Below are 20,554 nucleotides of genomic sequence, written 5' to 3'. Positions count from 1 at the left end.
TGCCGTTGTTGACCGTTGTGGTGGTCAGACTCAGACCAGACCTTGCTGGATTCAGCCGTTGATTTTCCTCCATCTCGATCCGTCTCGATCTGCTCTCCCACTCTACTCGGGCTCTCGTCCTCGCTCGCCCTCGCTGGTAGACTCTTACTCTTCTTCACCTTCACACCTCGCCAACCTCTCTCTCCCATCCCACCACTGTCCTCCCTCCCCTGCCGGCTTTACTTCTTCTTATCCTTTCTTCCTTCCTCCTCACCTCTGTTTCTTTTCCTGCTCTCCTTTTCTTTCTTTTTTCTACCTCCATTCCTCTTTCTGCCCACTATCCCTCGATACCCGTTTTAGGTTGCTGAATTCATTCCGCCCATTCCCATCCCAACCCACTCTCCTGCGCGCCCATTCCTCTTCCATCTTCATCCCTGTCGAGAACGGCGCACGCAGGCCCTGAGAAAACCACTTTATCCTCCCGTTTTCTCTCTTCCTCGCTTCCCTCCCTCCGACGCCCGCCATATTCTCCGCCTGACTCCCATCGTCTCTCTCCCCTCGATTCGTTCAAGGGGTTAGAGATTCGATTCAATCTTGTTCTGATTATGCACAAGATCACCAATTTTACGGGCCAAGCCCGTCATGGTTGGGAACGAATGACACCGACCTTCGGTATGTCGCGCCCTCACGCGGAGATGGCTTCTCACTCCCTGCGACGACCTCATGGCGCACCCCCGATGACCCCGCCGACCGGTATCGACCCTACCGTTAACCTCTCCTTCAATGTGCCGTTTTCTTCGACGCTCGCCGGTCCAGACGTGGATGACGTACTGCACGCAAGCCCCAACGCCCTCCAGCGATGGTCTTTTCCCGAGGGCACCCCGGATGGCACACCCATTCACCAGCTGCCCGTCCATACCAACAACGTGGAGTCGCTACGGAATCTCTGCCGGCAAATCACGGAAAGCAGCAATGGGAGGGTCGAGGCACTCATCAGCTCGTCGGAGCCCAAAACCGTCCCATCTCTACAACGCCGACCACAGGGATTAGCTACCAACGTCTGTATTACCGGTGACGGAGAGACGGTGCGAAAAATGCGAGCCAAGATCATGAATGATACGCCTATTTTGCTGGTACGTACATATACTCGGGTCTTTTTTCGTTGCCCGCTCACGGTGCCTCGAGTTCTGAGTCATGTCTCACTAATTGTTTCACTATGCAGCGATGTGCGACCGTCGACGTTGATACACATCTGATTACGGACAACCAGACCAAGGAAGTTAGGCCGCCTGTTTTGGAGCACTTGGACACCCTGGCCGCCTACACTGGCACGGATATCTTCCTGCTTACCCCCAAGCTTCGCGATACGGATAGTGCTGTTATTTCATCGTACGGATATGCCTCCGACAATGGATTGGACCAACGTTTCCGGGTTTGCATCTATGGAGACATGGAGAGCACGGAACATGCCAAGACCAGAGTTCTGATCATGATCGATCAAATTGTGCGTTTTGCTTTTTCTATGTCTGGGTTAATGATTGTGCTAATTGAACAAAGCTCAAACGTCACGTGGATGCCGTCAAGCTGGACCTTACCACGCATACCCTGGTCTGCGGTCGAACTCGCAAGAATATCAAGCTCATCGAGGCCGCTACTGGCACCGCCATCTACTTTCCTCCTCCGTTCCCGCGCATCTTCGGCTATATTCCGCCGGGCGCCCACCGCCGCAGTGAGGACGAAGTTTACATCACGGGAGAGACTCAGGAACAAATTGCTCGGGCTAAGCAGAAGCTCCATGAGCTGGTTATGGCCGTGAAGGTCTATGTCAAGGATGTCGTGGTCAACTCGAATAAGATCGACAACATCTTGCTCGATCGTTTGGACAAGGTTCGAAAGGTTATGGAGATGAATGGCTCCTACGTTCTCTTCCCCCAACTAGGCAGCCAGCGCGGTATCGTTCGTATTCAAGGAACGGATGTGCTGCACGTCGAGCGCACTGTTAGGGAAATCATGGCATTGGTACGACCCCAAGCAAAGTACTCCGTAGACGCAACTAATGGTTCATCAGGCTGGTCAATTCTACAGTGCCTCATGGTGGATTCTTGTACCTGACCCTACCCCGGGTGCAGCACGAACCCCTTCTCATGCGGAGGTCCGAACGATGCTTTCCGATATCTGTACCAACTCTGGCGCTGAGGTCAGCTTCGATAACCTGAACTTTACCATCAACGGATCGGACGACGCTGTCAAGGCTGCCATGATGGTCATCAACCAGATTCCTTTCGTCCAGCGCAGTCAGTATCAGATGCGTGTGAAGATCGAGTTGGCGAATGAGCACAAGGAGTTTGTCAGTGGCAAGAAGAACGGAAAGATCAACAAGATCATGGGTCAAAGTGAGTACTTCTATAAATACTGGAAATTCAAAATCACTGACAGTGGCAGGCAACGTCCAAATCATCTTCGATGGTTTCAACGAGTACAACTTCTATATCGACGTCTGTGGAAACCAGTTCGAGTCGACCAAGAGCGGTCTCGATCTTGTCGAACAGGAAATGCCGGCCTCGATCTCATTCCACGTTCCAGATCAGTACCACAAAAGGATTATTGGTATCGGTGGTCAGCACATTCAGCGCATCATGAAAAAGTACTCTGTCTTCGTCAAGTTCTCCAATGCTATGGACCGCGGCGGCATGGGCAAAGATGATGATGACATCAAGGTCGACAATGTCATCTGCCGGACTCCTGCACGAAATGCGCAGAGCCTTGACCTCGTCAAACAAGAGATCATGGACATGGTCGAGAAGGTCGATGCTGAGTACGTTTCCGAGCGTGTTGTGATCAACCGACTGTACCACCGTGAACTTCTTGCCCGTATGACGGAGATCGATGAACTCGAGAAGAAGTGGAACTGCAAGATCGAGTTCCCCAGCACCGAACTTGCAAGCGACGTCGTCACTATTTCTGGTCCCGAGTACCAGGTTCCTCAGGCCGTCGATGCCTTGCTGGGAATGGTTCCCGAAAGCCATGAGCTGCTGTTCCAAACCTCTCCCGAGCTGCGAGAGTTCTTCAAGGGCGCAGACTTCCGCGAGGACGTCTGTGCCAAACTCAAGGACCAGTATGAGGTTGACACCACTGTGGATGTTCAGGACGCACCACCGGCTTCTGAGAATGGCTCGGATTCGCCTTCGTTCCCTCCTGATGACCGTGTCGTACTCGGGTACACGCGCAACAACGCTGGTGGTCTGAAAGACGCAATCGATTTCTTGATCTCCCGACTTGTCGCCCATGGTCTCGACGCCACCACGGTTAAAGGGGCCATCCCACGACCCAAGTCCGATTCTTTCGAGGAATCCCTGCCGTTTTTTGACTCGAAGCTGTTGCAGCATGCTCCTACTCCAATCGTGACGGACTCTCCCACTCGCCCTAGTTTCACTGACGAGACCAGTGAACGTGGGTCGATCTTCGAGCGACTCCGGAAGCCTGGCAGCATCTCCTCATTCTCCTCGTTCATCGGCCGCAAGAACCATTCTGCCTCCCCCGCCTCATTCTTCAAGCACGCCTCCAGCAATGCCTCGAAGGCGTCTCTGGTTTCTATGGAGTCCCGGGATAGCGGCTACCGCAACCCGTGGAATGATTCTGGCGTGAACCTCCCCGAGGACGACCTCCCCGTCCTTGGGAGTTCCCACAGCCACAGCAGCAGCAATGGCTGGCCCGCGCGCTTTGACACGAAATTTCCATTCGGTACCGCGCCGGGGGACATGACTCCCAAGCATGACCTCCGGGCTTCTTTTGATAGTGGTCGTCCTAGCACTTCCAATTCTACTTCTGGATACCCGGCCCCTATTGGGCCACCGCGTTAAAATCAATGTCAATTTGCAGCAGTATACCCCAAGAGAAATTTCAGTTTCAATTTTGTTGTCAATATCCTTTTGCTATCGTTAATGTTACGAGCGAATTGTTGCTTTCGGATTTTTGTGTTTGATGTCTTTGATCGTCTTCATTTTTTTTTTTTTTTTTGATACCAAGGAGAGTTGAGTTGTATGTGCTCTGCTATCTATAAGCATGGCGCTGAAAGAAAATCGCGGAGTGAACAACGGTCGGCTGGGACTTGACCTGACTTGGATTGTGAGGGCACTACGGAGTACCCTATGACCCTTTCCAGGACCCAGTCTGTTTGATTATCACCCTTGGTCGGACATTTGATCATGGCTCCTGTGCTATGCTGCCTTGACACCCCTAGCTCAAGTTACCCAGCCGGCCAGTTTTTGTTAAAAGAACAATACCTATCTATCTATCTACAGCTATGATACCAACTGAAACGATGGAGTATATTGGCGGTGTTCATTTACATAGTTTACGTTCCAGCTCTCTTACCCTATGTTGCTTTGCGCTGAGTCATTATTATACCAACTTGCTTTTTTTGTCTCTCCCCTCTTGTCTTTTTTTTTTTTTTTTGGATCGCTTGCCTACGTTCTCTTTCGAGTTTCGAGCTTTATATACCTCTAAGTACACTTTTGTAGGTAGCTTGTTTGTTTGTTGGTTTTCCTCAACGTTCGAGTTAGTAGCTGGTAGGGTTAGAATTGAGGAGGAATAAAGAGATATTTGTGAGAAGTCTTTTCTCTGTCGTGGGGTCTTCAGGTAGATTGGTACGGCTATGCTTTACAGATCTGCTATTAGGATACTTATAAGCGGAGCGTACAAACTATGACCCTTGGAGCGAAGCGGATTGGTCGGCTTATTAGGTAGGGTATATACATATATATAGGAAACTAGATCAACATTCATTACACTAGACACCGAGATAGGCGAAGGGGTGTATTCAGGTGGTTGGATAGGCAGGGTGCATCAACGAGCTAGCTACAAGGTAAATCAACTCATCCATTACGCCGACGCCGGGGGAAATCATTATAGATGGGAAGGTACAGGCTTCATGATCTTAGAACGCAACGCCGATGGCGGTGGGCGAGTGCCGGTGGTGCTCAACGTCGTGGTCGTAGAGATGGGTGTGAAATTCGTAGTTCTGGTCATTACGCCGCCGGGTCTCGTGGATTGTCGGGTGCAGGCTTGATTGAATTTGGCGAGGATAGGGATTTGCGGATGCGTATGGGTATGGCATCTCGTAGTCTTTGTCGACGCGGGAATCAAGCGTTGACGATCTGGTCTGTGCGGAAGTTGTGTGTGAAACAGGCGGCGTTGAGATTCCGGTTGTAGTGCCGTTGATCTTGAACCCAACTGGTACAGGGGCAGGTATAGTTGGGGTGGACGGCGCGAGAGTCGATCCGCTTAGGGTGCGAGAGCGGATGCGCATGGACAGTTTGTCGCTTAGGCTTAGGCTTGGCTTGCGCGAGGAGGACGATGTGGAAGGGACGACAGGGACGGTCATTGTAGCTGTAGATGTTGGGGTCCTGGGTGGTGTGGCTGTTGTTTGTTGGAGGAGCCATTGCGTAACGCGGCTGGAGCGAGATGGAGGGCGAGATACGTTGGATAGTGTGACCATGGATGGTGCGAAGGGGCGGTGTTCAGCTTCAGTGTACACTCCCACATTCATTGAGGTTGCTGGAGGCTCGTAGGAGTCTCTCGACGGGACGGGTGGCAGGGCTTTGCTCTGGGCCTGGGCCTGAGTCTGAGTAACGGTCTGTGTATTCGCAAGATTGGTGGTTCTCTGTGTGACTGATGCGAATGCGGTGGCATCGTGTGGATGTGATGTTTGGAGAGGAGCATGGTTTGAAAGAGGGGGCCTGCTCACGCCCACGACTGGATCCGGCCAGGTGGTGGGGGAAGGAGAAGGGAACGCGCTGGCAGCCAGGCCAGTGGCTATTGACGGCGAGGCGTTAGAGAAGCGAAGGGAGAAGTGCGGGATCAAGGGACTGCTCATAGGACTAGGGCCTGGGGCTTGTCTTTCCATGAGAAATTCAACAGTTGCAAGTGAAGACCGACGGGAACCGGATCCTACTGGCTTCCGAGGTAGATTGAATGAAGATGAAGGTCGGTGGGCATGAGAAATGACCGTGCGGGGACGGGCCTGATAGGAGAACTCCGTCATGACCGAGTAGGCTTTCGGTGGCCGAGATACAGCTGCTGCCTGGGGTTGATCGTTATCCAGGCCGAAATCGAAGTCACTGAAGCGGGGAAGCTCAGGGAGCTTGTTCGACGGGCTCTGGAAACTCAGCTCCAGAGGTCGGTAGCCCCTATGAACTGGGACTGTTGTGAGCGAGCGGGTAAGCATTGTTGTACTTGTTCCGGCTACCACTCTGAAGTCTGTTGGTGCGCTGATCCTCACGGGAACTGTTGACTTGCGTCTGAATGACATGCTTGCCCGGCTGGAAGCTCGCGAAGCTCGAGAAGCGAAATTCCTGCCTTCGTCCATAACCCAGGAAGGAAATGATGATGCGCGGGGTGGTGGACCTGGGTTGGGGAGGTCGTCATAGACGACGAGCTTCATGGGAGGGACGAGGTGTGGTTGGGAGTGGCATATTTGCATCTCTCGCTCAGCGCCTAATGAGGGGAAGATATCAGTCGGTGTCTTTGATAAGCGCCGGGCTGGATGAGTGTGGGTGCATACCTCTCTGCTCCATGGCTTGCTGATGGCGGGCGCGCTCATCATCGCCACTTGAGTCGAGGCAGAACAAGCAGGATGTGACCCATCCAGTGAATCCGAACCCTGCTTGCTCAATTGCCCTCTGCATCGCTACCAGAGCTTAGAGCTGGCGGTCCATTCCTTTTCAATGAAGCGGGGAATACTCCAGGGACCTTGGGGCGTGGAAAGAATGACAGAGCAAAAGAAGACAACGGAAGGAGTCTATGAGCAAGACCGTAAAAACTCAAAAAGTAGCGGTATGGGAAGGAAAGACCAGCGAGGAATCAACCTACGCAGACATCAAGTCATCGAAACTCAGAAAAGCTCAAGAGGGCGTGCAGCAGTAGATAGACTAGAGCGGCGGCAGCAGAAACAGAAATAATCGACGGGAAATGAATCAGGGCATCCGTTCCAGAGGCACCTGCTTCACCCAGTTGGACAAAGGGAGGAGGAGCTCGAGTCTGGCCAACATCAGCCATGCAACGTGGGCATCCATCGAACCATGGCCTCCCGCTGCCCAGGCACCCTCTTACTCCGATAAGGTTGGGAGTAGGTGTCGTCCAGCCAGAGCTTTGTTGCAGGCCAGTCATCATGCTGCATGCCAGCCCTCCTCGGCCAGCTTGTCGAACCATTGACCCGCGAGTGTGCAGAGCATGGATTCCATTCGTCGGGCGACTGTGGAGATGTCACATTGGCTCTGCCAGATCACCTGGAGCTAAATGAAGCTGCATTGTGGCGGGCGCGTAACGGTGGGATTCTATTGCTTGACTCGCGGGGATTGGCAAACGAGCCTTGTAGGACGCTGATCGTTGGCCAACTGGGCCTCGTTCTGCTGCATGAATGGACCCTGGAGTTGAAGAAGAAAACAAATTTCTTTTCGATGCAGACTGCAGAGCGGATGAATGAGGGACAGGGATTGATAAAGGAAAATTGGGGGATGGAGAGGGGCAAGATGGAAGACGGAAGACGGGAGGGGTTGGAGTCTTGGACCCTTGCATGACTGACAGTCATCATGTTGGTTCTTCGCAATACTACCTAGTCTACACAGAGCGCTTCAAATACAGTCAAAACTAAGGCCAAACGGAAACCAATAAGTATGTAACAAAGGAGTGAAGAGAAAGAAAACGAGTCATCCATCCATGTGCGTCAAGTCCCCTGCGCTATCTACTCCAGACATTGTCGTCTTCCAGATCTCTGTAGTCCCACGCAGGTGTTTTGGGACTCGCATCTTGATCATCCAGTTCTTGCAGCTTAGCCCGCTCGTCTGAGACTTTAGTGTTTCCTCCTGCATCGTTGGCGGCCCGTTCATCAACTGGATCGCCGGACGGTCTTCTGTAGCGCAAGTCAGCAACAGTCACACTATGTTAAATTGGATTGCACTACGTACTGAAAGTGCTTGGGCTCGTCCTCGACCGCCACTGAGCCAAATGCTCGCTGAATGTGCTCCCGCTCCTCCTCTTCTGCCTCTCGATCTTCTACCACAAGATCCACCAACTGACTGCGGTGAGAGCCTTGTGATTTTGGCGAGTCGGTACCCTTTCGTTGAGGTTTTGAGTTTTCAGATCGTTCTGGCAGTGAGCTCCTCGAGGCACGACCTTCGCTGGCTCTACGTCCGCTGCTCGATGCATGAGATTTTCTGCTTTTTCTCGCCTTCTTGACTAATGCTGGCTGCGTCGTCGAGCGCGAGGGAGCGGGACTGGCCAGTCGTTGGTCCCTGGGAACAAGATTGGCAGTGATAACCGGATACTAATTCGTTTCAGTGTGAGTTGTCTTTGGTTTATTAACGATGAACTTACGTTGAAATCGCCGAATTCAAGCTCCCGGGCCTGGGAGAAGAGCTTCTCGTCAGCATCGTCCAAGGTGGTCTCTTCGGACGCACTGTGCGAGCGATACCGGTCGAGAGTGCTGCCGCGTCGACTGCTACTGCTACCGTCGGAGCCCCCAAGCAAGGGGGTTCGACTGTTCACCTCACCCGGCTGAGGCAGCCAGTATTTCGCCTTCCCACCCCGCTCGTACCGCATACCGTGCATCACTCGTTTCACCCGCGAATCTGATTCCGCATGAGGGATGATGTGGTCCCCTGAGTCGAAAAGCCTGTAGGCGTAGTTTTCGCCGCGCAGAGTGATTTTGGTGTCCTCAATCAGGTCTTTCGCCCCGAGCGCATCACGAAGAGCGTACTTCACCGGTAGGCGAGCGGCCGAGATGTTCAAATCCGCATAATCGTGCCAGGAGAACGCATACCAATGAGCAACCGCAAACATAGGCATCTCGAAACAGGTCAAACTGTCTTGGATGGCAGCTGCAAGGTTGTCCGGTGTATAATCCCCTGTGGCATTAGGTAGGGCCCCGAGCCATTGCAGGATTGAAAGGAAAAACCCTTGCCAGTAAGAAGCAAATATAATAAGCTTGACACAGAGGAACTTGGGAACCGGACGAAAAGGTGCCAGATCATGATGAAGACAAACCCAAAACAACGCCAGCGAGTAAAGACTAATGGTAACGCTAATATTGTACAGGATCCCTGTCCAAAGGTAGCCGGAAGATAAGCCCAAGTAACCTTCTTTGTAGGTGTCTGTTGCTTTCATTATGATCGAAACGATGGCAAGAACCGGCTTCAGCCATGTATATTGCAAGATGCCCCGCTTCACGGTGAGGAAGGTATATGGGTCAGAGATATCGACTTTAGACAGAAAGTGATTCAGTGGCCAGGCATGTTGTACAGGCGGACGGCCGTGCATCATAATAATTACAGCTCTTTCGCCGCCGAGAAAGTTGATGAGTAGTTGGAAGAATGTGTAGATCGTGAAAGCCTGCGGATGCGGTCAACAACGGTAGGATCATACGTCCAACTTGGAAATACCTCATATACGTCACGGATGGGAGCCAGCCATAGTGACGCCTTCAGTGATACTATGCTTGCCCAAGAAGACGCCGCGTATATTGGGACCCTGTCACGATAAGCAGAGCACAGGTGGCGGGCACGCGATATCCAAGACTAACATTAACAGTATGCGAACGACATATCGTTGGAGGAGCGGCTTGCGGTAGTTTTTCCTGGACCACCTAATCAGCACAAATAAAAGGGCAAGTTAGGCAGATGCCTAAAATATCGTGTGGCGTACGTCTGAAGCCATATAGACCTAAGAGGGAAGATATGCCGTTAGTATAGCTCTAGTAGCATTCGCGGGAGCGGGGAGAACTGTTTCGTACACAAAAGAGAGCAATGTGGCAACCAGTGATGAGACACCGGCAACTATTACTGCAGCTCGAGCTAAGCTTGAGCCTGTCCCGCCAGACGACGCGATTGTTATCTCTGTTGCCATGATCATTCGCGGTGCTCGGCCGCGTACGCTGATCACAGCTCAATCAAAGCATGGCGGATAATTTGGGGCGCGGAGAGAGAAGCCGCACTCAGGCGTGTGTAAAAGAATGGGTTAGCTTGACTTCGAGATCTGATCAGACAGAAATCGCATAGCCAGAGTGAGCAGCTGGGCAGGCTCCAGGCATCACTCTCGACGTGACGCCGGTCCAGTCTAGAGCTCCTTCTTCCCCACCGCCTTCGGACCTTCTCCATCTCTCCTCCCCATCGCGGTGACCACTGATGGCTTATTATTCCAGGAACACTCCTTTTCATGTTATGCTTGGGGTCTAGATTGATACTCATGGAGGCAAGCATCTCAGGCTTACCTTTGGTCGCCTCGAGGGACGCAATCTGACTCCGGCCGCCATGTTGAAGGCTATCGGCCGCTCTACGGATATCGCGAAATGTCCGCTTCATCCTTCACGACCTTGGCTTTGACCCCAGACCCAAGGTTCAACTGGTAGGAACTTTGCTGCCGCTGTCTGTACTGTGCTGAGAGTTCTCCAGGTTCTTTCTTCTTCAGATCATTGTCTCGTGCATTCTGTAAGTTTTCATAGTCCCCTACTAGAGTACCTGGCTAATGCGAAGCTTTCCAAGCGTCCTGTTTTTCCTACTCTACTTCAATCGCCTCTTTGCCGCCCTATTATCATACGGGATACGAGCCTACACATGGCATTACTACCGCGCATATGTTGACATAAACGCGCTCCAAATATCGCTACTTGGAGGGCGGATCTTCTTTAAAGGCATCCGATATCATGGCGTGAACGAGACAATCTTTATACATGGAGGGTTCGTCACCTGGAACTTCTGGAAGCATGCGGTAAGGCGCACGGACTTCTCGCGCTTTAAGTCTCGAAAGCCGGATGACACCGAGGATGGCGGGAGCGAGAGCGGCAGCATTGGGGAAACAGGCGGCGTCGACTGCCCGTCCGTCCTTCCTTGTCGCATCACGGTCAAGTTCTATGGACTGGAATGGTTTATATATAATCGGACGCCGGCCTATGATAGCATTCTCTCTGGATTCAACCCGGCAGCCCCCAACTCATCGCCTGACTCTGAGAACGCATCACTAGACGCCAGTTTGAAGGGAGACCGGGCTGCCGCACCATTTTCAAACGAGTCATCGCTTGGACAGACCCATACCGCTGATGGCAGCACTGTCCATGATGGGACTGACATGGACGCGGGCTCTTCTCGGCGAGATACAAATGTTGAGCGGGAGATAGGGGACAATCTGTCAAGCCTGTTACAGCTCTTGCCGCTAAGACTTGAATGTGACAAGGGTGCTATAGTAATGGGGAATGAAAATACAAGGTCGGTTTTGACTACAACGTTTGATTCAGCGACTGGTCTAATCGAGGCTTGTTGCGCTGCGAGTTCGTTAGACCTTTATCGGCAAGTGTTTAGCTTCAAATTCGAACACCCCATCGTGCAGATGAGGCCCAACCCCGATTATAAACAGGCACAACTAGCTGCTGCAAAAAGACTAAGCACAACGCGGGATGAAAAGTCTGCGGCGAAGAGGAAGAGAGATACCATCTTCAATTACCAGTTCCAGAAGCGCAGGGTTTGGCACAGTGTCCGTGATCTCATACCGTACTTTCAGACCTCGGTCGAATCATTTCATATGACCGACAAGCGCGCCGGCCCAGGCCCTCGCCCTACAGTTGATGCCAACCAAGATACACGCTGGATTGGCCTTTCCCGCTATCTAGACCAAGGCTTTCAAGATGATCACTCTGAATGGGATGCTATAGAATATGGCCGGTTCTCTACAATCTTGGATAGCCCTTGCATGACTGTCGTATACTTTTGGGATATTCCAGGTGTTGTTAGGGCGCATTCCGCAGCAGGCGGAAACCTCCCGTCGAGAGCCCCCGACATCAACGGCGCGCCTGCTCCGGAATGGGGAATTGATGTCAAAGTCGCTGGCGGAATGATAAACTACGGGCCTTGGGCTGACAGGGAACGCATCGGCCTGCAAAATATCTTCTTTCCGAACGCCTACCGAAATTCCCAGCCGGCAGCACCTTTGCGCCCCGGAGAATTAAGACAAAGTTTGGCATTCAGGTTCAGAGTCGAGTTCGACCAAGAGACCATTCTCCGTATCCCAACGCGAGAGCCGTCGAAGGATTGGCAGTGGAAGGGTCGTGGTGATGCGGTCCGCGGTGCGTCCAAGTTGAAAAAGCAACAACGCAGGAAACAGAGCCGTGCTTCAGAAGGCGACAAAGGTAATGCTGGCCCCGATATGCGTCCTTTCGGATGGTTCTCCCTCCGCATTGCTGGTAATTCGACCATGAACTATACTATGGACATTGTGGCTGGGAAGTCAGGTTTCGCCAGTCAACTTGACCTTGACCTTCGTGGTTCGAAAATGTCGTCAAGTGTAAACCATGCTCTGCTATGGAACTGTCCCCGGCAGCTCATTACTTGTGACCTCTCAGTGCCGCTCTCCTGGAAAACGCTCCGTACATGGAACTTTGACGTTGAGAATCAGGATATGGAACTGTTTTTATTGCGGGACCATATCTTTCTTCTGACCGACTTGATCACGGATTGGGGCTCTGGGCCCGCATCTGATTACTATACATTCGTGCCTTTCGTCTATCGTTTGCGTATGTCTTTTACAAATATACAGCTCTATGCTAATGTCAATGACTCGAACATCGTCAGCGACCCTACTAATCTCAGTGACAACCGTTTAATTGTGGTCAAGAGCAATAGGCTAACTTCGCATACCGTCATCCCGCTGAACAAGTACCGAGCTGAGCAGAACGCGGTGGACTTCAGTGTCACCCTACAGGATTCTGAAATAGACTTTGTTGCTCCAATGTGGGACACGCTGCATACGTTCTTAAAGAACAAAACTACAGCTACCTTGAAAACTTTGACCATTGATGGCTCCTACAGCTACTTTCTCTCTACCTCGCCCGAGCTGACTGATACTCTATCACTCAATCTACATGGCATCTCTCCGAGGCTGTACATGTTCGGTTTCCTCATCAAGTCCTTCATGACTGTGAAGGAAAATTACTTCGGCGAGGAAATACACTTCAAAACACTCGAGGAATATCAAGAGTTCGCATACTCGGGGGATCCGTCCGCAGCGCACAGTGAAATCAACCCGAACAAGAAAACCAATGACCTAGACGTCGTATTGCGCGTCACTGTCGACTACCCGTGTGTCCTACTCCCAGAGACTCTTTATGATGACCATAGTTATGTCCAGCTTACTGCACCTTGCCTCGAAATCGATTTACGGTTTACCAACTACTACATGGACATGCAATTCTCACTTGCTCCTCTGAAAGCTGCTTTGGAAACTCCCTGGATGAAAGAAGGTTCCGCAACTTCTGATACTCAGCTGTTTATAGATGGTGCCTCTATCTACGGACACCGCATTTTTGGTTTGCCCCCCACAGAGCCAACTTACGTTTGCAATTGGGATTTTGATATTGGGAGAATCATTGGCGAGTGCTCCCCTAAATTCCTGGCTTCCTTGGCCAGTGCTTTGCAGAGCTTCGATTTCTCTTTTGATAACGAAGAAAATGCCCTTCCACCACTTTTCCCCGTTGCTCTTCACGATGTGACGTTTTTGCGGGCCCGAGTTGCTGCAGTGCACATCTTTGTCCTTCTGGACGACAATGCTCTCGTATTAAAGTCAGCGACAATCACGACCAAGTTCAACGACTGGGCTAATCATAGGTTCTCGAAGCGTATGAGTCTTCTGGTACCGGAAATGTCCATTGCTGCCGTCGACTGTGCCTTCCTCCAAAAGCCTAGCATGATTCCCCAGGGAGTCCTTCCACTTGCTCTGCTTCAGACATCTATCAAGCTTAAAATGGTTCAGCGAAGGAGTGATATTGTGGAAAGTCGGAAACTTCAACAAGATCATATCAGAGCTCACGACCAGAGGACACAACGCACACCGTGGCTGCTATTTGACTCGGAAGAGCTTGAGCCGGATGCACTGTATCCGGGTCAGGATGTAGCACCTGGGCCGACTATTGCCATACCCACGATGCCGGAACCACTAATAAGGCATTCGGGATTTCAGGGCTTGCCCACAGCTACCTATTCAAGGGATGGGAGCAGCCAAAAAAGCTTTCTCCTCCCCTCAGACGCTTCTAGCATTGGACGCGGACTGGGAAAGGGGACCCGTAGTTTGAACGAGACCCGGAGTATGTCATCTTCTATCCGCCGAAAACGAAGATACCCGGAGCCGGTCAGAGATGGTCTGAAGTATGGGAAAACGAGCATCCAACAAGGTTCTCGGGTTGACTCAAACGCGTGGGCTGTCCCTGATTTTACTCTTCATCGGACCAAAATAAACACTTCTAGACTGCCTACAAGCCAGGTGCCCAGCGCCAATGTTATTCCGACAGAGCCTCTGGCGCCGAAGTTCGACCCTCAAATCTCACCATTTGAGAGTGATAGTACAACACACACTAACTTTATGGTCGACCTACATAAGGGTGTCAGAGGTTTCTGTACACCGAAGTTTTTGTTTCTACTCTCCGCATTGCTCGAATCTCTGCAGTTGCGGCACCCGGTTCAGATAATCGACTCGCTGCAGAAGGACATTATCTCAGATATTATGGCCTACGAAAAGTCGTTACCGTGCCCAAGGAAAGCTACAAGCTTTGCTATTCGAGCTCCTTTGATCTCAATGAAGCTAGTCAACGACTCAGAACCTTCTGGTACCGAGGAATCTAACTTTAAGGATGAGTACAGGGTTGAACTATCTCGCCTTTGCACGGAATTCAGGACAAGGGTCGAGCGGCAAAAAGGCGATCTTCTCGGTGGCATCAAAGAAGCCCTAACTGCACACGCCGCTGCTGAAAGTCTTTCTGTTTCGGTTGAGACTAGTCAGATTGATCAAAATCGACAGAAATCGGGGGTCAATTGTGTAATGCGTGATATCAGTTTTTGGACTGTGACCTCGCCCGAAAGCAAATCGAACCTGCAGGTTCGTGCCTTCGACACTGCTACATCGACCAAGTCAGTTGAGCAGCTCGCGTATCTTGTTCGCCGCACAACGACCATGCTTGATTCCGCAACATCGTCCTTTAAGCATATCTCGTCGCGTCGCCATAAACGATTGCGCTTCTTGATATACTGCCTTACTCAATCTGCAGCAGATATGCCGGACCCTGCGTTCTTGACGCGCATCTCCTATATGCTTAGAATGGCTTCTGGACATTTGCGCCACCATGATTCATGGAAGATCATCTCTCGTATCCGGAACATTTTCAACAACCTCTCGATTGAGCAGAAAGAAGAACTGACTGCAAAGTGCTCTTCCGATGACATTGCCTTGCTCCCGAATGCAAAAACCGATGTCCTCTCTAGCTTCGATCAATGGCGGGCGTGGGACTTGGCTCACGTTGAGAAAAGCTATGTGATGCGACGTATATGGGGTTCGCCTGAGGAGAGCTCCGGAGATATACCATCCCCGTCCTGCTTCTCCTCTACAATCAAGCTTTTCCGCTTTTCCATTGACCCTGGTCCCAGGGGAAGCGATTTTGTTGTAAGAGATCTGTCCACCGCTGTAGCATCCATTCCCCGACGAAGTGACTCGGATAGCTCCGAAAACATTCAAAGTTCTCTCATCACTGTGCAGTCGTACTGCTCCTCTGTGAGCCTACGTCTAAGGTGGGAGATTTTAGATCTCCTGGAGGGCATCGTGACCGCTATGTCCACAGTCACGCTGGAATCTACAGTTTCAGATGAGACTCCGGAGAATAAGTCAAAAGCGAAGGAGTTCCAGTTCGTCTTCGGTACAGACTCTGGAACACTGGCTGTCGATGGCATAAACCTGAAATTAGCGCTCGTCGGCGAAGCCCTCAGAAGTTCTATAGTCCTAAAGCCCCTGAGTCATCAGAGCACGAGCGCGAGCCTGCTCATTAGCTCCAAAAACTCCTCGCTAGATCTCTCCAGTCTTTCGAAGGCCATGATGCAATGGAAGTTTACCGATCCCCACATTTATTGCTCTCGCCTTACTGAGAGAACGGTGGCTGAGGTGAAGCACGATTGGCAGGTCGCAGTATCGAGCCGAAAACTGAGGTTTGATTTGAACGAGGATCCACTAAGTCTTGCCCACACAGCAGACAGAGTGATAGATGACGAGATTCAATTCGTTAATCAACTCATCAAGAAGCTGAACTTGCCAGCACACCAACCTAATGAAAAGGGTTTGGACGAGAAGCCACCGCAGCACAAGTTTCAGGTGGCCACATTTCTGGATGATTATCGCCTGAGCTTCCGTATACTGCCATCTCTGGCGTACACTATCTCTGGTGAGGTAGCGAGAGCCTCCATCATATCCAGGCTTGGGCCAAGACTCGATGTTGATTTTGACGTGAAACACAATACTCATGCATTCCTTTCCAATGAAGCTGGCAATTGGAAGCCTGTGTCAGAGCTCGGTTTCCCCCCGATCAATGGTCGAATAGTAGCCAACATGCTGCCTAGTCGCACTGAGATGGAGGTCGACATCACTATCGAAATGATAGAACTTGAGGCCAGCGCGGTTCGCAGCCTCCTTGGTGTTCTGACAAGGCCTGAATTCTCTCATCTTATATGTGATCTCAAACAAAATGTGGAGTCCTTGAAACTTCATTCACAGGAAGTTCTTGCCGTTGATGTCGGCTCATCAAAGTCCAAGGAGAATTCCGACTCGGTATTCCTTTACCGGGCCCGAGCATCGATGGCTGGGACTAAGATACATGCGACAGCGCCTGGCCTGAACGGCAAGAACTACTCGGCTGATATGGGATTCAGCCTGGGAATGATCCGCATGCGAGTCAACAATGGCTTGGACGCTGGTTATCCCACGGAGTACCCCGAATTCCAAATTGACACCTCAAGGATAAGCTTTGACCTAAGCAAAAAGGGCAGTCACAGTGCTCGTTCATACTGCAGCTTTGCGGTTGATGCCAAAGTCAAAGGCACATCCACAACCGATGAGAATGGAAAGACTCTACAATCTTTCCATCTGACCAGTGAGAGCTTCAACATTGAACTTTATCCCGAGGCGGCCGCACTTGTTGTTGACGTGGCTGCTCATCTTCAAGAAAGGATTAGAACCTTGGACCTCTCGCATGAAGTAAAGCGTCTGAAAAGGTTACGCCACCGAGTCCATTCCCAGGCAAAACCCAGGGCGTCGGATGTTCCTAGCGTCCAGGTACCCGATGCCAGTGCTCAGAATGATGATTTTTTCGGCGCCATATTCTCTCTGGCTCTCAACAACATTCAAGTCGCTTGGAATATGTCCACATTCTCGCATGACGCATATGACCACAGGCCTAACGACTTAGTATTCTCAATCAGACGCGTGGACCTGTCGAACAAGAAAACGACCTCTGCCAAACTCCGCATTGAAAACGTTCAACTACAAATGGTGCCCATTTCGAGCGATAGGAGAAAACGGGCGCTGAATTCAGCTTTGCTACCGGAGTTAGTGTTTAACGTGGCATACTCTTCGACCGCCGAAGACGTTCGTGTGGCGCTCCAGGCAGCGGGAAAATCACTGGACATACGGGCTACCTCGGACTTCATACTTCCTGGGAACATGATCCAGAAGTCAATCGCCTCTGCAGTCAAGACCATTCGCGATGCCAACTCTATCACGATGGCGAAACCGTCTGATGACAATACAAAGCCACGCTCTCTGTTTGGCAATAAACGTGTACGATCCGTGCTTGTTGACGTCGACTTCGCTGGTGCCATAGTATCCTTGCAAGGAAAACAGAACAAAGATCAGCAAACCCTTCTCACAACTACGTTGAAGGCAAAAGTAGCGTCAGAGTCGAAGTATGGGCAATTTATGCGTGATGATACGGCATCCACCGCAACATTACGTGCGCCTGGTGTTGCATTGAAGGTCCAATTCGAGGATTGCGCCAATGAGGACTCCACGCTAAATGCAGAACTGAAGATAGATGCATCGAGCAATGTTCTGTTTCCAAGCATTGTTCCATTAATCAGGCAGATGTCCGCCACAGTGAAGGAAGTCATGGGTGAGCAAGCGAAACCCAGAAGGCCTTCTAACACCATGATGCTACAGTCACAGCGACTTATGCAGGATACGCCCCTTGACACTAGCGACCCTGTCTCGGTACTCGGTCGGTGCAAATTGAACGTTGGCCTTTTGATCTGCAAGCAGGAGTTCAGTCTAAGCTGCCAGCCTATCGCTAGAGTTGCAGCCACTGCGGGGTTTGAGAGTGTTTATGTTGCAATCAACACCGTCCAGTCTGACAAGGATGAACGATTCCTAGCGCTCTCAGTAGCGTTCAATGATTTTGGAGCGTCTGTGAAACATGTGTACTCAAACGAGTCGACTGCAAGCTTTGAAGTCAATTCAATCGTCATGTCATTGATGAACAACAGACACCTGGGGAAGTCGAAGGGAGTCTCTGTGGCTCTACGCGTGAGCCCAATGCAAGTCATGCTCAACGTCAGACAAGTTCAGGACCTTTTACTCTTCCGTGAGATCTGGGTTCCGGCCAACGACTCTCCAGATCCGAGCACAAAGTTTGAGGCACAGCCCGCAGAGACGCAAGCCTACATCGTGCAACGCTACCAGCAAGTTGCGTCTGCTCCAGCTTTTCCGTGGAACACGACCATAGCAATCGAAAAAGTCGCGATTCAACTTGATATGGGGTCGACGTTGGGGAAGGCACAGTTCGCGATCGATGATTTATGGCTCTCGTCTATGAAGACCTCGGTCCGTGAGCAAGTTCTTTGCATTGGCCTCAAATCAGTCGGAATCGAAAGTACAGGCAGACTGAGTGGCTTGGCCGAGTTCCACACCATCAAAGTCCGCACCTCTATCAATTGGCCAGAGGTTACCTCCGAAGTCAAGACGCCCTTGATCCAAGCTTCGATTTCCTTCGATCAGCTTCAGGTTAAAGTCTCTTTTGACTACCAACCGTTCTTGATCGCGCATATAGCATCATTTGACTTCTTGATGTACAATGTCGGGGGCTCTACCGATGAATCGAACGAGCGGCTGTTTAGTATCCTGGATGGAGGTGAAGTACAAGTATTTTGCACGACCTTGACTGCATCGCAATCCCTCGCATTAATCCAGGCCTGGCAGAGGCTTATGCAAGATAAGCAAGCGGCTTACGAATCGTCATTGAGGGAGATTGAAAGGTACCTTCGCAGGAAGGGCTCGGTCTTCTCCGATCGAACTGAATCGTCCCAGAAGGTGACCAAGCAGACTGAAGAGAAATCGGAGCTGGCTCCTATCTCTCTTCAAACGGGAGTCGTCGTCACGATCCATGCAGTCCACTTTGGAGTTTTTCCAAGCACCTTCTTTGACAACCACGTCTTCAAGCTAGAAGCCCGCGAGGCTCAAGCTCGATTCGATGTCACACTGGACAAAGGCAAGATCCATAGTGCCCTAGGACTCACATTAGGGCAACTGCGTGTTGCCCTGTCCCCAATCGGCCGGTCTGACCCCGTCGCGGTCGAGAAGCTTCTCGTGAACGAGACTGCCACCCGCGTTATCGAAACCCGTGGGGGAACAATCCTTAAAGTCCCCCGAGTGGTGGCTGAGATGGAAACGTGGCAAGGGCCAGGATCGAATCAGATCGAATATGTCTTCCGCAGCAGCTTCGAAGGCAAAGTCGACGTTGGCTGGAACTACTCCCGCATCAGCTTCATCAGGGACATGTGGGAGGCCCACTCTCGTGCATTGGCCTCGCGATTAGGCAAGCCGCTCCCACCATCGGCCGTTCGCATTACAGGAGGTCTCAATGCAGAAGGTGGTGGAGACAACAGCGACCAGCAAGAAAAGATCACTGCGGTCGTCAATGTGCCGCAGTCCAAGTACAACTATGTGGCAATGGAGCCGCCGGTGATTGAGACACCACAGCTGCGGGATATGGGCGAAGCAACGCCACCGTTAGAGTGGATTGGTCTTCAACGGGATAAGCTCCCTAATGTCACGCATCAGATTATCATTGTTACTTTGTTGGAGGTGGCCAAGGAGGTTGAGGACGCTTATGCTAAGATACTGTGGTCCTCATGAGCTGTCTCGTATTGTTGTTGTTATTCTTGTATATCTTTTTGTATACTATAATCAGTACGACTATACCCCGTTCCAAGTGATATTCGTGCGCTTTTTATTAGCTATATGCAATACCGACTTGATCCCGTAGCTACTATGCTCCTGTCGAAGAAGACTGTCTCTAATAGCAGCAATGTAAGCTGGATACGGAAATCTTCTTGGCGGGTCACAAAGAGCTCAAGCTAAGCTCCTTTGAGATTCTGAATCCTGATTCAGAGATACTAGCCAATCAAATGTTGTAATTTTGCAGAGCTTTCAAAGCTTCCGACGATGAATAAGCGGCTACCCCACTATTGCCCCTCACCAGGGCTTCAAATTCCAAGTCAGCAACGGTGGCAGCACGCTCTCTTATTTGTATCCATGAGTGGCAACGGCAATTCATCATAGCTGCTGATTTCACTCAGACACATGATTGGCTGGAATTCTCCAACTGCTGAGCGGTGTGCCCCGAGATCGAGGTCTACAAGCTGATTACCAACCATAGTTTCACTGCTGGGTTCCCATGGATTGAGATGCTATCGCACGGGAGGTGACTCTTGGTGTTTTATGTAGAGTC

The 20,554-nt window shown here is 51.2% G+C and overlaps 6 protein-coding genes across 6 annotated transcripts; 3 read left to right on the top strand and 3 right to left on the bottom strand.

Annotated features, from left to right (window-relative positions):
• Positions 1-46: 46 nt before the first annotated feature.
• Positions 47-4,061, top strand: BDW74DRAFT_46588 (KH domain protein). The gene is made up of 5 exons (XM_073732874.1): positions 47-1,112; positions 1,202-1,483; positions 1,537-1,998; positions 2,048-2,372; positions 2,422-4,061. Exons 1-5 carry the CDS (start codon positions 585-587, stop codon positions 3,837-3,839), a joined length of 3,015 nt encoding a protein of 1,004 aa, XP_073588724.1. The 5' UTR covers positions 47-584; the 3' UTR covers positions 3,840-4,061.
• On the top strand, positions 4,062-4,606 carry BDW74DRAFT_46565 (uncharacterized protein). Its single transcript, XM_073732873.1, has one exon. The coding sequence runs from the start codon at positions 4,283-4,285 to the stop codon at positions 4,571-4,573; it is 291 nt and encodes a 96-aa protein (XP_073588723.1). The 5' UTR covers positions 4,062-4,282; the 3' UTR covers positions 4,574-4,606.
• A 121-nt stretch (positions 4,607-4,727) lies between these two features.
• BDW74DRAFT_46552 (uncharacterized protein) lies at positions 4,728-6,900 on the bottom strand. The gene is made up of 2 exons (XM_073732870.1): positions 6,542-6,900; positions 4,728-6,474 (listed from the first exon to the last, which is right to left on the bottom strand). Exons 1-2 carry the CDS (start codon positions 6,663-6,665, stop codon positions 4,916-4,918), a joined length of 1,683 nt encoding a protein of 560 aa, XP_073588722.1. The 5' UTR covers positions 6,666-6,900; the 3' UTR covers positions 4,728-4,915.
• Positions 6,901-7,557: 657 nt separating this feature from the next.
• On the bottom strand, positions 7,558-10,168 carry BDW74DRAFT_144186 (OSTA/TMEM184 family protein). Its single transcript, XM_073723001.1, has 7 exons — positions 9,767-10,168; positions 9,679-9,696; positions 9,557-9,610; positions 9,417-9,504; positions 8,353-9,366; positions 7,944-8,302; positions 7,558-7,888 (listed from the first exon to the last, which is right to left on the bottom strand). The coding sequence occupies exons 1-7, from the start codon at positions 9,883-9,885 to the stop codon at positions 7,717-7,719; spliced, it is 1,824 nt and encodes a 607-aa protein (XP_073588721.1). The 5' UTR covers positions 9,886-10,168; the 3' UTR covers positions 7,558-7,716.
• Positions 9,588-10,168, bottom strand: BDW74DRAFT_144185 (uncharacterized protein). The gene has a single exon (XM_073723000.1). The coding sequence runs from the start codon at positions 10,128-10,130 to the stop codon at positions 9,912-9,914; it is 219 nt and encodes a 72-aa protein (XP_073588720.1). The 5' UTR covers positions 10,131-10,168; the 3' UTR covers positions 9,588-9,911.
• A 153-nt stretch (positions 10,169-10,321) lies between these two features.
• BDW74DRAFT_173468 (putative fermentation associated protein (Csf1)) lies at positions 10,322-19,959 on the top strand (the record flags this gene model as incomplete). The annotated part of the gene is made up of 3 exons (XM_073727798.1): positions 10,322-10,377; positions 10,425-10,460; positions 10,515-19,959. The coding sequence occupies 3 exons, from the start codon at positions 10,322-10,324 to the stop codon at positions 19,957-19,959; spliced, it is 9,537 nt and encodes a 3,178-aa protein (XP_073588719.1).
• Between the last annotated feature and the right edge of the window lie 595 nt (positions 19,960-20,554).

The sequence above is a fragment of the Aspergillus multicolor genome (assembly GCF_047715735.1).
Source record: "Aspergillus multicolor strain CBS 133.54 unplaced genomic scaffold BDW74scaffold_2, whole genome shotgun sequence".
Classification (NCBI taxonomy): domain Eukaryota; kingdom Fungi; phylum Ascomycota; class Eurotiomycetes; order Eurotiales; family Aspergillaceae; genus Aspergillus; species Aspergillus multicolor.
This window is presented reverse-complemented; position numbering and strand designations above follow the sequence as displayed.